The sequence below is a fragment of the Sphaeramia orbicularis genome, chromosome 20, assembly GCF_902148855.1.
Source record: "Sphaeramia orbicularis chromosome 20, fSphaOr1.1, whole genome shotgun sequence".
In the NCBI taxonomy this organism is placed as follows: Eukaryota; Metazoa; Chordata; class Actinopteri; order Kurtiformes; family Apogonidae; genus Sphaeramia; species Sphaeramia orbicularis.
In genome coordinates, this window is record NC_043976.1 from 44,961,296 (window position 1) to 44,976,922 (window position 15,627).

The 15,627-nt window shown below is 39.8% G+C and overlaps 1 protein-coding gene across 1 annotated transcript in view; it reads right to left on the reverse strand.

Annotated features, from left to right (window-relative positions):
• snx7 (sorting nexin 7) overlaps positions 1 to 15,627 on the reverse strand; it is a 55,142-nt gene that overhangs the window by 12,127 nt on the left and 27,388 nt on the right. The window contains exon 8 of the mRNA XM_030123291.1: positions 11,710 to 11,862. Within this exon, the coding sequence (XP_029979151.1) occupies positions 11,710 to 11,862 (153 nt within the window). The remainder of the gene's footprint in view (positions 1 to 11,709; positions 11,863 to 15,627) is intronic.

Sequence of the window (15,627 nt, forward strand, 5' to 3'; positions counted from 1 at the left end):
ATTGGCAAGATTTTTTCACCCAGGAACAAAGGCATCTGGAGGAGCCCGCCTGCCCTGACGGAACTTCTGCAGTATGTGCTCAACGCTTGGAACAAGTGGAGGTAGTGTGGCTGTGGGTTCTGTGGGTGGAGGATATGATATTCACCTGTTTGGATTTTTGATAATAGGACTCCTTCTAATTGGTCTTGGAGTTGTTCTGATTTATCGCAAAGTTGGACAGACAGCAGCACACACAGAGACCCCTCTGCTGTCAATGGAAATTAAGGAGCACTTTGGAGCAGTTAGTGAGGACGTGAAGGTTTTACAGCAGATGGTGGCGCAGTCGGACGATTGTGTGTTAGACCAGACTGGACGAGCTGCGGACTCACACAAAAGTCGGATTCCATCTGGACAGACCGTGGATGAGCTCCGGCAAATCGCGGGACTGAGAGAAAAAGGACGAACTGTGCAGGATCGACCTGCTCTGAAGTGAGGAGTTAATGCTGAGGCCCAGTTCGAACAAAAATTAAGTTATAACTAAATTAAGCAGAAATCCAATCATTTTTCCTCATTTAATTCTGTTCCTCCTGGAGCCGCTAAAGCAGCTGGAGCCACTCTGGTCTAACCTGGTCCACTCTGGTCTAACCTGGTCCACTCTGGTCTAACCTGGTCCACTCTGGTCTAACCTGGTCCACTCTGGTCTAACCTGGTCCACTCTGGTCTAACCTGGTCCTTCACAGTCCAAACATCCTTCCAAGGCCCAGACTCAGGACTGAATGAACTGATAAAGGACAGAAGTCTGAGTCTCTGATTTTTCAGACACAAACAGACTTTCAAGGACTCACCACATACAAGCATTTACCCCCCCCCCCCCCCATCTCCGTCTGCCTCACAACATTCTTCTTCTCTTCCTGTCCCCCTCCCACAACCAAATCTATTGAAAAAGTTCCATCACGTGACCACGTGTACTGTGTTTAGAATGTCTTATGTCTTATGTATGTGATGGATGTGCTCGCATTATCTTCACTGTAATTCTTTCAGAAGGATTTGTGTTGGACGCACGCAGCGACCAGTAGTGAGCGAGAGCTGCAAAACAAATGTACCCACAGGTATAAATAAAGTCACCTTGAACCTTGAAAGCTGAATAGGCTGTTGTTGGTTAATAGTTTAAGGATCAGTTGATTTTAAAACTCTAGACATTTTGTTACCGGTATATTCATCCCAAAACTCTATGAATGGAATGTGGTCATGCAGTTCTCCCGGTTATGGTCAAAAATGTGTTTTTAAGTTCAGAACAGTCTTGACCTTTAGCCATGAAACTGTAATCAGGTCATAAATGAGTCCTAATGAACATTTGTCCCAAATTATAGAAACCCCCATCAAAGTCCTGAGATAAGACTCTACAATGACCTTGGCCTCTGGTATCTGTTCAGTTCATCCATGATTTAAATTGAGTCTTTGGACCAATTTTACAACATTTGATCCAGACAATCATGACATACGTATATATACATATATACATACTGTATATAGTCATTCATGTTTCATTTGTGATGAATTGTAATCAGTATCTACTGCAGATATAGATGTTTTGTTGTTGTTTTTGTCATGTATGCCATATGGGGATGTTTGATTACATATGTTAATGTATGTAAAATGTCTTGTATACTTGTATGAGCAAAACTAAATAAAAACTAAGTTAAAAAAACAAACAAAACAAAACTGACAAATCTGTGCAAAAGAAAAAAGATGGACATTTAGTCCAAACTGTTCATGTTGATTGTGTTTTTATTGTTTGACACTACACCCCCCACACAGCTAACAGGTCTTGAATCGTGACCTAATGGCAGGATTATTGCAGCAGACTCCGTCCTGTGAGCCGCTACAGTCCACAGCTGCACATGGTTTATATTCACAGGCTTCATTCATCACTCCCCATAGACTCCAACCCAACAGAAACAACAAAAGAACCCAGTAAATAAAACTCAGCAGCTCTTAATATGCACCGAGTCTGAATCCAGTTGCACATACTAAGTGTTATCCAGAAGGAATAATTCTCACAGGACCCTGAAGTGTGCCAAAAAACAGCAGGTACGTGGGGCTGTAATTAATATGGAGTGGGGGGGGGGGGTATAGCTCACACATCAATGAATATGAAAATGAATCCACCGACCCTACAGAACAACATCCCATCCAAATAAAATAAGGCTTTAGGTTTGGGTTCAATCATGCAATCAACAGCAGCGTTGGTAATACATAATTCACACCTGAACGATACGAAGACGACCAAAGTCAATGAAAAACACATTTAATGCACGGCCGCGAGGTTGGATGAGTTCTGAATAGAATGAAAACCGTAACTGTTCCAGTGTTAGTCTGTGTATTATAAGGAGGTTTACATTATGTACGAGCCCACAGTGTTCGACGGGTGCAGACTTCGATCCATATTGATCTCATCAGGTGACTAATTCTTCACATCATACTCTAAACCAAGGTTATTATTGTTAACGAAAACTAACGAAGTGACCAAAACTAGAATTGTAAAAACATTTTCCTTAACTGAAATAAATAAAAACTAGAATAAAAAGAAAAAAAAAAAAACTAACTGAAACTGTATTGTGTGTTTACAAAACTAACTAAAACGGATAACAATTATGGATAAAATTCCCTTTGTTTTCATCTTTGTCAATGTCGGACTGATACGAAAGCATTTATTTCGCTCTCTCAGTTTTCTGTGCTGTCACCGTACGACACTTTTTGCTCCGTCACTTGTGTTCACTTGTGGTTTCCAGTCGTCTTCTGGTCCCCACTCTACCTGGAAACATGGAGACTAAAGCAGCAGAGTCCTGTCTGGGATTTATTTGAATACGACCACAGAGAAGAAGAGAAAAGAGACAACTGAACTAAAATTAATACTAAAACTAAACTAAAACTAAGCATTTAGAAAAAAAAAACTAGCAAACCAGCTCTAAAAATGAATTAAAATGAACTGAATGAAAAAAAAGTCAAAACTACATAAAACTAAACTAGAATGAAAAATCCAAAACTATTAGAACCTTGGTCTAAACAGGGGTGTCAAACATGCGTCCCGGGGCCCAAATGCGTCCCCACCAAAGGTTCCAATCTGACCCCTGGGATGAATTTACAAAGTGTATAAATTCCACAGTCCAGGCTGTGGAACTCATTTTAGTGTTGGTTCCACATCCAGACCAATCTGATCTACAGTCAAATAAGAACAGCAGAAGAACCCACACAAAAGAAGGACTGCAGATTTACTACTGGGTTTGATGGAAAAAATAATAATATTACATTATGTCTATAAATAATGACAACTTCAAACGTTTGTCTTTGTTTTAGTGCAAAAAAATAACATTAAATTATGAAAACATTTCCATTTCCAAACTCTCCTGTAACAGTAAAATGTGAATAACCTGAACAAATGTGTCCAACCTGAAATGTCTGTATTAAATTCAGTCCAGTTTGAACTCTTTTCTTCCTGTTCCTCAGTGTTTAGTGTCTTTGGAGATCTGATCCAGAATGCACATGGACTAATGAGAAGTGGAGGAAGAAGACTGAGAAAATGACACTGATTTTTCTGAAGAAATATCAGTTTTTTCAGGTTATTCACATCTTTTTTGTTTGGATAGTTTATAAAAGTAAGTATTTTCACAATATAATGGGTTTCTTTTGCACTAAAACAAAAACATAAATTGTCAGTTGTCATTATTTATCGGTTCTTCTGTTCTTATTTGACTGCTTCGGTCCACTGCAGATCAGATCAGACTGAATGTGGAACCTGAAAGAACAGGAGTTTGAGAGCCCTGCTTTAAAGGACAAACCAGACTTGAAGAAGTCAAGGTCGAACTAATTCTCTAACATTATTCTGAAATTTCACATCATCAAAATAAACTAGTTGAACGAACAGAGTGAAATATTTTAATTTAAATAGCTGAATTCTTAAGTTCAATCACATATTGGCCAGATTTGGCTGCATGTTTGACACCTGTGAGCTACAGATTCTATCATTTATCTTGACAATAAAAGACACACTCTGTGCTGTTTTGGTCTCATCACTGATATAAGTTCACACACTACATGAGATTTTTTTTACAACAAATGAAACGTGGAAATAAAACTGTTTCACCTCCTGAATAAACTATAGTGACTATTGCTGCGACAAATGAGGGAAACGCAGAGCTGTGTGTGGTCGACTGCTTTAAAGCCGTCCATCTTGATGAACAGTACAGTCGCTCATTAAAAAAACAGCAGCCTTTTACGCAGCTTTAATCCCTAAAAGGTCTGATATTTTACTTCCCAGTCCTCAAACTTAACACTCTCGGGGCTCCTTTAATGTTTCATTTCTAAAATATTCCAAAGTAAGAACTGAATGTATGTGTGTTCTAACTCATCAATATGCAGAAAACAGCCTCGTTTCTTTGTTCTGTTGTGACTAAAATCCACGAATTGGGCACAACCAATGTTTAAAGCGTCGTCTCTAACTTAGTTTTCAGTGGCTGTATAAAACCCAAACCCTGTGGCTGCTTCTATAGACACAGTTTCACATGTGCTCGCACACACATGCACACAATTTTTTGCATCTGAATTATTAGCATCTGAATGTTTTGCTTCTGAACTTTTTTGCATCTGAGTTTTTTTGCATCTAAATTTTTTGCTTCTGAATTTTTTGCATCTGAATTTTTTTGCATCTAAATTTTTTGCATCTGAATTTTTTGCATCTGAATTTTTTGCTTCTGAATGTTTTGCTTCTGAATGTTTTGCTTCTGAATGTTTGCATGCTGCTTTAAAACCGTCCATCTTGATGAACAGTACAGTCGCTCATTAAAAAAACAGCAGCCTTTTACGCAGCTTTAATCCCTAAAAGGTCTGATATTTTACTTCCCAGTTCTCAAACTTAACACTCTCGGGGCTCCTTTAATGTTTCATTTCTAAAATATTCCAAAGTAAGAACTGAATGTATGTGTGTTCTAACTCATCAATATGCAGAAAACAGCCTCGTTTCTTTGTTCTGTTGTGACTAAAATTCACGAATCGGGCACAATCAATGTTTAAAGCGTCGTCTCTGTTAGTTTTCAGTGGCTGTATGAAACCCAGACCCTGTGGCTGCTTCCACACACAGTTTCACATGTGCTCGCACACACGTGCACACACGTGCACACACACCACCAGCCATTTGTTGGATTGCATTTGCTTGCTGGAGGCGAGTGTGCTGGTGATGAGTGTTTTTGTCGGGAGTGCTGCAGGGAAAGCCACGCAGCCGCAGGAGAGAAGAAGCCCAATATGACAAGGACACACAAAAAAAAAAAACAACAAAAAACCACTGAAGTTCACCTGCAAACACAGATGTATGTGTGTTACCAGCACACGCCTGTGCTGCACCACAGCTCCACTATGGAACTGAATCTGTCCCATCAGATTTGGAATTATAAAAGCCTCTGAATTTATAACACTGAATTTTTTTGCACTGAAATTAAGTATCTGAATTTTTTTCAGCGTCAAAAGACCAACCTAACGTAACTCGACTGGCTGGCTATCGTTTCGACTTGAGATAGAATTAACTGTTTATCCTTGGTGTCCTGGATGTGTGATCGGATATTTTTGTGCCTGCATTTTTTGCATCTGAATTTTTTGACTAAAATCCACAAATCAGGCACAATCAATGTTTAAAGCGTCGTCTCTAACTTAGTTTTCAGTGGCTGTATAAAACACAAACCCTGTGGCTGCTTCTATAGACACAGTTTCACATGTGCTCGCAGACACGTGTTCACGATTTTTATCATCTGAATTTTTTGCTTCTGAATTTTTTGCATCTGAATTTTTTGCATCTGAATTTTTTTTTATTCTAAATTCATGAACATGGTGAAATTGAGAGATAAAAAAAAAAATCAGATACTTAATTTCAGTGCAAAAAAATTCAGTGTTAGAAATTCAATGGCTTTTATAATTCAAAATCTAACGAGACAGATTTACTTCCATAGTCGACTCATCACCAAAGCTGCTTTTTTTTTAGTTTTCCAAAGGACGGAGGATTCACACAGCAGTGAGTTCACGCTCCATCCTGAAGCTTCAGTGGATCTGTGTTTCAGTTTTGGAGTCACAGATTCACATTGAATCCATGTTGGCAGAGGTCACAGTGTCATCGGCCTGACAGACTCGGACCTGACAGGACAGAGGTCTGAGGAACTATCACATTACAGACACTGGACTGGACTGTCACAGCGCTGCACACTGGTCTGGGAAGCATCGGCCTTTAACCCTTAGTGGTCTGAGCTTATTTTGTCTGTTTTCAGTCCTTTTGATTTTGCCTTTATATACTATATAAACAAATGTTTACTATACCCATGTTTGGATCTGTTTTTTTTTTTTTCAGCACAACTTCATCTATATCACAGGTGTCAAACATGCGTCCCGTGGGCCAAAACCAGCCCTCCAAAGGTTCTGATCCGGCCTGCGACATGATTTTATGGAGCACAAAAATGACACTGAAGATCTGAACAGTCTCTGGTGTTGAACTGGTTTGAGCCCAGTGTGATCTAAAGTCAAATAATAGTCGAATAACCCTGACAATAAAATATGAACAACCTGAAAATTAAGTACAATTGTAACAATATTCTGCCTGTTACTGAATGTTTGGTGCATTTATGGATCCACTGTGATCTGGAGTTGTGTTCATAATAACAGATGGAATATAGTAGAAATTGTTCAAATTTTAGTTCCAAACTCCAAAATTTTCACAATATTCTGCCTGTTACCAAATGTTTATGGAACACTGTGTGTACATGTACATGTAGAAATAAGAAGTCCAGGCAGAATATTGTTAAAATTGCACGAATTTTTCAAATGAAATTTTAGTTTTTTCAGGTTTTTCACATCTTTTTTGTAAAATGTAAATATTTTCATTAATTAATGGGGGTTATTTTGTACTAAAACAAAATTAAAAACTTGGATTTGTCATTATTTATAGGTTATTAAGTCATTATTTTACTGGTTCTGGCCCGCTGCAGATCAAATTGAGCTAAATATGGAACTGAACCAAAAAGAGTTGGACAGCCCTGATCTATATCATCTGTCTATTATTTTTTTCACTTTAACCTCCTATAAAAACATACCTGTTTAACAGGTGATGGAGGATGATTGCACAAACGGAGAGAGGTACAGAGTGGTGCAGACCACCACCAGTGGAAGTGAAAACCAAACCTCTCACTCATTTGTCTTTTCTCTTCCTGCTGAAGCTAAACTTTTAAACCTTACCAGAGAAAATGCTGCAACATTAGTATCACAGTAGTGTTACCTCTGTCGTCTACAGGTTTGTTATTACTGACTTTCTTCTTCTTCTTCTCATTAAACTTTCCTCTTCTTCGTGGTATTTGTCCAGTATGGTTAATTCAGAGCAGCGCCCCCTGGTGGATTAATTGACAAACGCTCATTCCAACACATTAAATGTCAGTAGCAGCACTTTGTTCCAGTCAGACTAATGACAACGACAATAAAGCACATTTACAAAAGGAACTAACAACTGGAATGGGATTATTAAGGACTAGGATCGGTATTCGGTATCGACAAGTACTCAAATGTAAGTACTCATACTCGTACTCGGTCTGGAAAAAAGTGGTATCGGTGCATCCCTATACCAGACCAAAATAAGCAGATACAAATGTCACAAGATGCAAAAACAAAGATGAAGTAAAATGTATAAACTTATACCTGTCCATATAATCTCATGGTTCTTTCTGTCTACACTTCTTTCAGTTGGAACAGGTTTTCACAGTCCTTCAGCTCATTCTAAAGACAATGCCAGAGTTTAACACCCACCACTGATGCACACACATCTGCCTCAAAGAAAATCATCTGATTCTCATTCCTGATGTGAACTTTTTGGACCAGAATCTGTGTTTATCTGGAGGAAATATCAGCCAGATCTCATCACATAAAACGTGTCGACCTAAATCACAGTGTTCATCTTTAAAAAAACACACACACAGGACTCAAATGGAATTAACACTATTCTGTAAACTCTTTGTGACAACCCTTCCTGACATGCCCTTGTCACTGGGTCTCAAATCCAGCTGTTCTGTGCTTGTATTTACTGTTTATAGTGTAAGTGTATTCAGAGTGAAGAATAACACCAGGGTGGACATTATTTATAAAGGCTCAGAGGACACACACAGAACCAAACAAAAAATTAAAGCCGCAAGCGGCATCTAAAGGCCCTCGCCAAGGGCACGTCCAGTGGAAGTATGCTCATCGTTCAGCAGGTGGCGCTGTAGCCCCAACTTTTGTGTCTTCTAATGAATGGGTGTAGGCCTGGGACATTGACAATTGATTTGAGACAAATCAGTGTTCGTATGTCCGAACTGAACAAAATTTTGTATAAATAAATCTGTAGGGGGCGCTATGAGCAAAAATTAAATTTGTTCCATTGAATGGGTGTAGACCTGCGAGATGTACCACTGAGTCAAATTTGAGCCAAATCGGTGTTCGTATGTCTGAACTGATGCAATTTTCGTGAAGGTAAATTTGTAGGGGGCGCTACTGAGCGAAGTGGAAATTTCTTTTGATAAATGAGTGTAGGCCTGGGAGATTGACAACTGATTCAAATTTGAGCCAAATTGGTGTTCGCATGTCTAACGTGAAGTAATTTTCGTAAAGGTAACATTGTAGGGGGCGCTATGGTGCCGAATTTAAAATTTTTCTGATAAATGGGTGTAGGCCTGGGATATAGACGTCTGAGTCAAATTTGAGCCAAATTGGTGTTTGTATGTCCAAACTGAAGCAATTTTAATAAAAAATATTAAAAATTTTTGTAGGGGGCGCTGTAGTGCAAAATTTCAGTTTCTTTTGATAAATAGGTGTAGGCCTTTGAGACAGATGTCTGAGTCAAATTTGAGCCAAATCGATGTTCGTATGTCCGAACTGATGTCATTTTTGTAAATGTACATTTGTAGGGGGCGCTATAGTGCGAAATTTCAATTTCTTTTAATAAATGGGTGTAGGCCTGGGAGATGGACGTCTGAGTCAAATTTCAGCCAAATCGGTGTTCGTATGTCTGAGCTGAAGCAATTTTTGTGATGGTAAATTTTTGAAAAAACTTCGCAAAGTTTGCAACCTCGTCACACAAAAACGGTGATGCCGATTCAAAAAATTCGGCTAACTTTTGATGCCCCACTTCTCTAGATACTGTACACCGATTTTGAGCTCATTCGGCCAAACGGCTTAGTAGGAGATAGTTAAAATACAACTTCAGTGAAAACGCTGACTCAGCATTTTGGAAATTTCAATCCAATATGGCCGACTAAGGGTTGGTTTAGGGGCGTGTCCATAATAATATTTTTTGTTTATCTCCTCATGATGAATCTGTCTACCGATTTTCGTGGCTCTACGACAAACTTTATGTTGGACGCACTCCCATTGGTGCGATGCATTTCCACTTTTCAAGGGGGCGCTGCCGCAACATTTCTTTACCGACATCTATGAAACCTATATGTAAATTCAATTTCTCGCACTTCTGAATTTTAGGCAAAATTTGGTGAGTTTTCGTAAATGTTCAGAGGGTCAAAATTGAGCTCAAAGCGCAGGAGAAAGAAAAATAAGACAAAAAATAAAAATAAAAATAATAATAATCTGAGCAAGAACAATATAGCCGTTTCTATGGCAACCACGTATTTGCCCTTTTTTGAAAGTTCTCGAGGTCCCCCACATGTATGTGAGGTCAGATGTCACGTGTCGTGCACTTACACCCACGTGACTGACCCCGAGTGGGCGTGTCCCATTGACTCCCATTCATTCTGAGCAGGTGTAAATATGCGATTTGTGCACATGTCATATACATCGTCGGAGAGGTCTCAGTGCTGTGAATGTGAATATGTGTGAGAGTGGCGACAGTGGCGAAAGGCGACCGCGTCACTGGCGATTTCGTCCCCATGCGCCCACTGCAGACTCAATAGGCCCTGCGCCGGCTTTACTCGGCTCGGGCCTAAAAAAAAAAGAAAAAAAAGGATATTCTTATTAGGTCTGTACCAGTCCAAATACCGAACCGTTTCAGTTCACACCTGTTCGGTTTGATCCACAGCTGAACCCAAACGACGCAGGATGATGAGAAAAAGAAAAAGGAACCAAAGACGTCGGTCGATACGGAACTTCAAATCTGCTCAAGTTCCACACGGACATATTAAAGGAGCGCACACTGACCTGAAATATGAAATAGCAGCTGATATAAGGTAAAAAAATATATATATATCTGATGTGAACCTAAAGGAAGAGACTGAAGACCCTCCACCATCAGTCCAGTCCAGTTCAGGTTCAGGTGAAAGACAACAACGCCGATCAACAGTAGATCTAAAACACTCTCTCTTTCTCTTTCTCTGTCTCTCTCTCTCTCTCGCTCTCTTTTTTTTTTTGCACTGAAATTAAGTATCTGAATTATTTTTTGCACTGAAATTAAGCATCTGAATTTTGTCTCTGAATTCAACTATGTTCATAAATTTAGAATTTAAAAAAATTCAGGTGCAAAAAACTCTGATACTTAATTTCAGTGCAAAAAAAATTCAGTGCTAGAAATTCAGTGGCTTTTATAATTCAAAATCCGATGAGCCAGATTTCCTTCCATAGAAGCCCATATTAAAACCTCAGCTGGAGTCGTACCAGCCCCTTCCACCGCTTCTCTGACTGCAGTGGTTCTCTGTTGGCTGAAGTAAAGCTGAAACTCTGCTGCCCTCTGCTGGCTCAGCTCCAGCTCCATCAGCTCTAATGCTGCATTCCAGGGTCCTGGGAAGTTTCCGACATCCAACTCCGTCAAATGCACTGAAACGCCGGTCCGAGCCGGAGGTCCCAGATGCAAAGTGGGGCCAGATGGAAGTGTCCCGACCTCACTGCAAACTACAATGTGATGTCAACACGACAATGGCAGCGCACAGTCTGCAAGTTTGATGAAAAGAAACTTTACAACAGGGGTCTCAAACTCATTTTCTTTCAGGTTCCACATTCAGCCTGATCTGATCTGCAGTGGACCGGACCAATCTAATGTAATCTAATGTAATCTAAAGTAATCTAAAGTAATCTAATGTAAAACGCTGTAGAAGAAGCAGTGAGATGCTGTCACAGACAAAACGTACCAGACGCAGTGATGACAGATAAACCACAGGATCCACAGACAGATGGGGACAGATGTGTGGTTTGATAATCCTACTGTATAATACACCTTCTGTGTCCGTCTGATCCATGTTCCATCACAGGAGGGCGTTTGTACGACTTTTCCTCAGCCTTCACAGGCCCGATGTCCGCCAAACTCACCAAATGAATACAAACATTCCCTGACTGTCAACTAGGCACAATTTTATGTCCCTATTCAAATGTTGTGAGGTATGCTGGAAGATTTTAGCCTCTCTCTACTTTGACTTCTTCATCCCTGTCGCCGTACTCCATTTTCAGAAGTGGTTCTGCTGCCGTTCATGACATTTCTACTGCGAGCAGACCATGCTACAGTGTGGAGGCTGCAGTTCACTATGAATGTAATCATGCATGACAGACCAAACACATACATGCTCTTCCCTTCATGCCTCACCTGCTGGTTCTAATTCTTACCTGCACAATGCAGGATTAAATGGGAGTTTACGAATGGATAGTGGTGGCAGACAGGTTCTACTGATCATGCTATCGTACAGTGGCACCACGGGTACAATGCCGCTAGTGACAGTAAATATACGCGAGGCTCACCTTCTCGTAGTAGTCCACGTTCTTCTCGGTGGTAGAAATCAGAGCTGATCTGAGGTCGGTCCTCATGGCCTTCTGCCAGCGGCTCCAGTCTTCTTTCAGGGTGGTGTTGGCCACCTCCACCCGCTCTGCCAGACCGTCCACCTCCTCCTGCAGCTGAAAACCACCAGGACATTCAAACATGAAGAACCGTCACCAGGGACACCAGGACATTCAAACATGAAGAACTGTCACCATGGACACCAGGACATTCGAACATGAAGAACCGTCACCATGGACACCAGGACATTCAAACATGAGGAACCATCACCATGGACCATGAACGTCCTCACACTAACGGTCCTCAGGTCTGTTCTGTTTGGTCGTTCTCCACAGAAGTGGGAGGGGCTGGACCACAGGAGACCTTTCAGGGGCTGGAGTATTTATTTTTACACAGAACTTCAGACTTTCCGTATATACGTATATATAATATAGATGGAATGCACATCTGTCACTTCCCCCCCAGGCCACGCCCCTCTCAGTCAGACTGTGGCAAAAACAAACCGGCTCAACATGGCGGAGTACAGCAGTAACTACAGCGAGACCCGGAAAACTGTGGAATATAAGATGAAATTAAAGACAACTGGACTGGACATGGATCCATCCAAGCTACCAAACAACAGCTGTTCTACCAACACTGATCTGGGACAGAAATCACCTATCCTGACATTTACATGAACCTGAGTTCAACGCCGGGAAAATCCCCAATGCAAAGGCTGAAAGCATCCTGCAGCGTTCTGGGTCTAAAAATGTGATTGTAACATTAGTTTTATTTGACTTTGCAGTGAAATTAAATCAGTTCTTCTACTTTGACCACGGGCTGTTCTTTGAAACACCGGTACAGTAATAATATAATTATAATCAATATGTGTGGACTTAATCAGAAGGAATGAACCGTTCATCACTACATGCATTTTTCTGATTCAACAGGTGAATGTACCTTAAGTGGAGTTCAGGGTTTTTTGTCACTATGGCAACAACAGTGAAGCAGATGCAACCGCAGGAGTAGGCGGAGCTAAGAGCCAAATATTGTCCTTAAATATAAAGTCTGCAGGTTTTTTTGACATCAGATTGAACATGTAAATGTTTAGTATCTGTGTACGTCGTCACACACACGTCCCAGTTCAAGTCAGCTTCATCATCACCAATTGTTTTGTGGGAGGAGAATGTGACACACACTTAAAGACGGTCCGGGCCATGATCAGTGTAATGAGGACAGGAATAATTATTGTGTATCTGTGACGCATACTAATTGGTATAATTGCTCCTTCACATACGTACCACAGCTAATGATAGTAACATAGATGTTTGACACATACTGGAACAGCAGGACAGTGAACACCAGTGGGACTCCACTGCTTTAGGTGGTAATTGTATTAACACACACCCCCCAACACCACATTTTGTATAAAAAAGGTTGTTTTGACTTCTGGGTTGTTTGTAGTTTATTAAAGGTTGGGTGTTGGGCCAAACTGACTAAATCTACCTTCTAAACGAGGGCTGTCAAACTCATTTTAGTTCAGTTCCACATTCAGCCTGATTTGATCTGCAGTGGGCCGGACCACTGAAATAATAACAATGAAAAAAGTAAAATTACATCATGATCATGTTGACATCTACAACGTTTCCTTAAAAATCTGAATAATATGAACAACTTGAAATTTCTTAAGAAAAACAAGTGCAATTTTAAATATATTCTGCCTCGGTTTATCAGTTTATCATTTACACATGTGTTACAACTTATATAACAATTACAAATACACAAAAAACATTTAGTAACAGGCAGAATATGGGTAAAATGGCATTTACTTCACTTAAGACATTTCAGGTTATTCACATTTTTTGTAAAAGGATAGTTTGTAAATTTAAACATTTTCATGTAATTTTACTTTTTTACAGTAAAACAAAGATTAAATCTGCACTTGTCATTATTTATAGATTATTATAATAATATTTTACTGGTCTGATCCAACTGACATCTTATTAGTCTGTATGTGGAACTTGACTTAAAATGATTTTTACACCAGTGGTTGATAATTTCAGGGTAATTTTTGCATTTCACAAATCCATCCTACAGGCCAGATCGGATCCTTTGGCGGGCTGGATTTGGGCCCCGGGACGCATGTTTGACACCTGTGATTTAGAGTCTGTTAATGATTCTGACACTCCCTAAACAAGACAGAGTTCTTGCACATTTGTAAATTTGTATCTAGTTTTTTCGTTTGGTTTTTAAGGTCAGTAACACCAATTCTAAATATTTTTTAACGTGTTTTTTTTTCTTTTTTTCAGACCGTGGTTCCATGGTTGTGGCTTTGAAAGACAGTACACTTTAGTGACCGTCCTACAAACAGGGATATCAGTGAGGTAAAAAAAAGGACAATTATAGCCACAGTGTATTGTGATTATCTTAAAACAAGATGATCCGTGACCCTGTGAGACTATAAAGATCCAAAGCACACGTTCTGATTGGTCTGCAGATGATCAGATGTTATCGAGCTGCTGTTTGCAACTGGATCGTCTGAGCCTCAGCACCGATTAGCTGCATGACATTTAGACCGACAACGGCATTTACTCAAGTTCAATAAGCAAAGCATGCTTAACATGGACTTAACACACACACACACACACACACACACGCACACACACACAGGAGTCTCTCAGTATCTTTGGAAGGACACATTAACCTTAAACATCACATTTTAATGCCTGATCTAATCTAATTGTACCGATGCTAAACCCAAGTCTGAACAGTCAAATGGAAGCGCACACACACACACACACACACACACACCAAGGTTATTATCATTAACGAAATGACAAAAACTAGAATTGTAAAAACATTTTCGTTAACTGAAATAAATAAAAACTATAATTAAAAGAAAAAAATGATAACTAACTGAAACTGTATTGTGTGTTTACAAAACTAACTAAAACGGATAAAAATTATGGATAAAATTCCCTGCGTTTTCGTATTTGTCAACGTCGGATTGATACGAAAATCGATTTATTTCCCTCGAGCAATTTTAGCTGCAGGCACCATATGATATTTAAGGGTCCGTCACTTGTGTTCACTTGTGGTTTCCAGTCGTCTTCTGGTCCCCACTCTACCTGGAAACATGGAGACTAAAGCAGCAGAGTCCTGTCTGGGATTGATTTGAATACGACGACAGAGAAGAAGAGAAAAGAGACGACTAAACTAAAACTAAGCATTTAGAAAAAAAATGAAAACTAATAAAAAATAGCAAACCTGCTCTAAAAATGAACTAAAACAAACTGAATTAGAGAAAAAAAAGTCAGATCTAAATAAAACTAAACTATAATGAAAAATCTAAAACTACTAGAACCTTCACACACACACACACACACACACACACACACACACACACACACACACACACACACAAACAGATGCTGTTATTCAGGCTCATCCTTCAGGAGCAGGTCTGGAGAATGAGGTCTGGAATTATCCTGTTTAGAGCTGCACGATAGTGGAAAAAAAGAATAGTGCGATTTTTTTTAACTCCTCCACCAAGTGAAACGACACAGGTTCTGTTTTCATCAGGGTTTGTCTGTTTGTTTGTTTGTCTGTTAGCAAGATAAGTCAAAAAGTTATGGACGGATTTGGATGAAATTTTCAGGAAATGTTGATACTGGCACAAGGAACAAATGACAAATTCTCACTTGTACTACTTTACTGCTCCAGCCCACTTGACATCATACTGGGGTGAATGTGGCCCCTGAACTGAAATGAGTTTGACAGCCCTGATACTGAAGATGTAAAAACAGCCTTTTGAGGACATGCAACATTAAACACATCTCAGTAATAACTAAATCATCCTGTCACGAACAAACACTAGGTCTGAGATTCTGGTTTCAGGGACT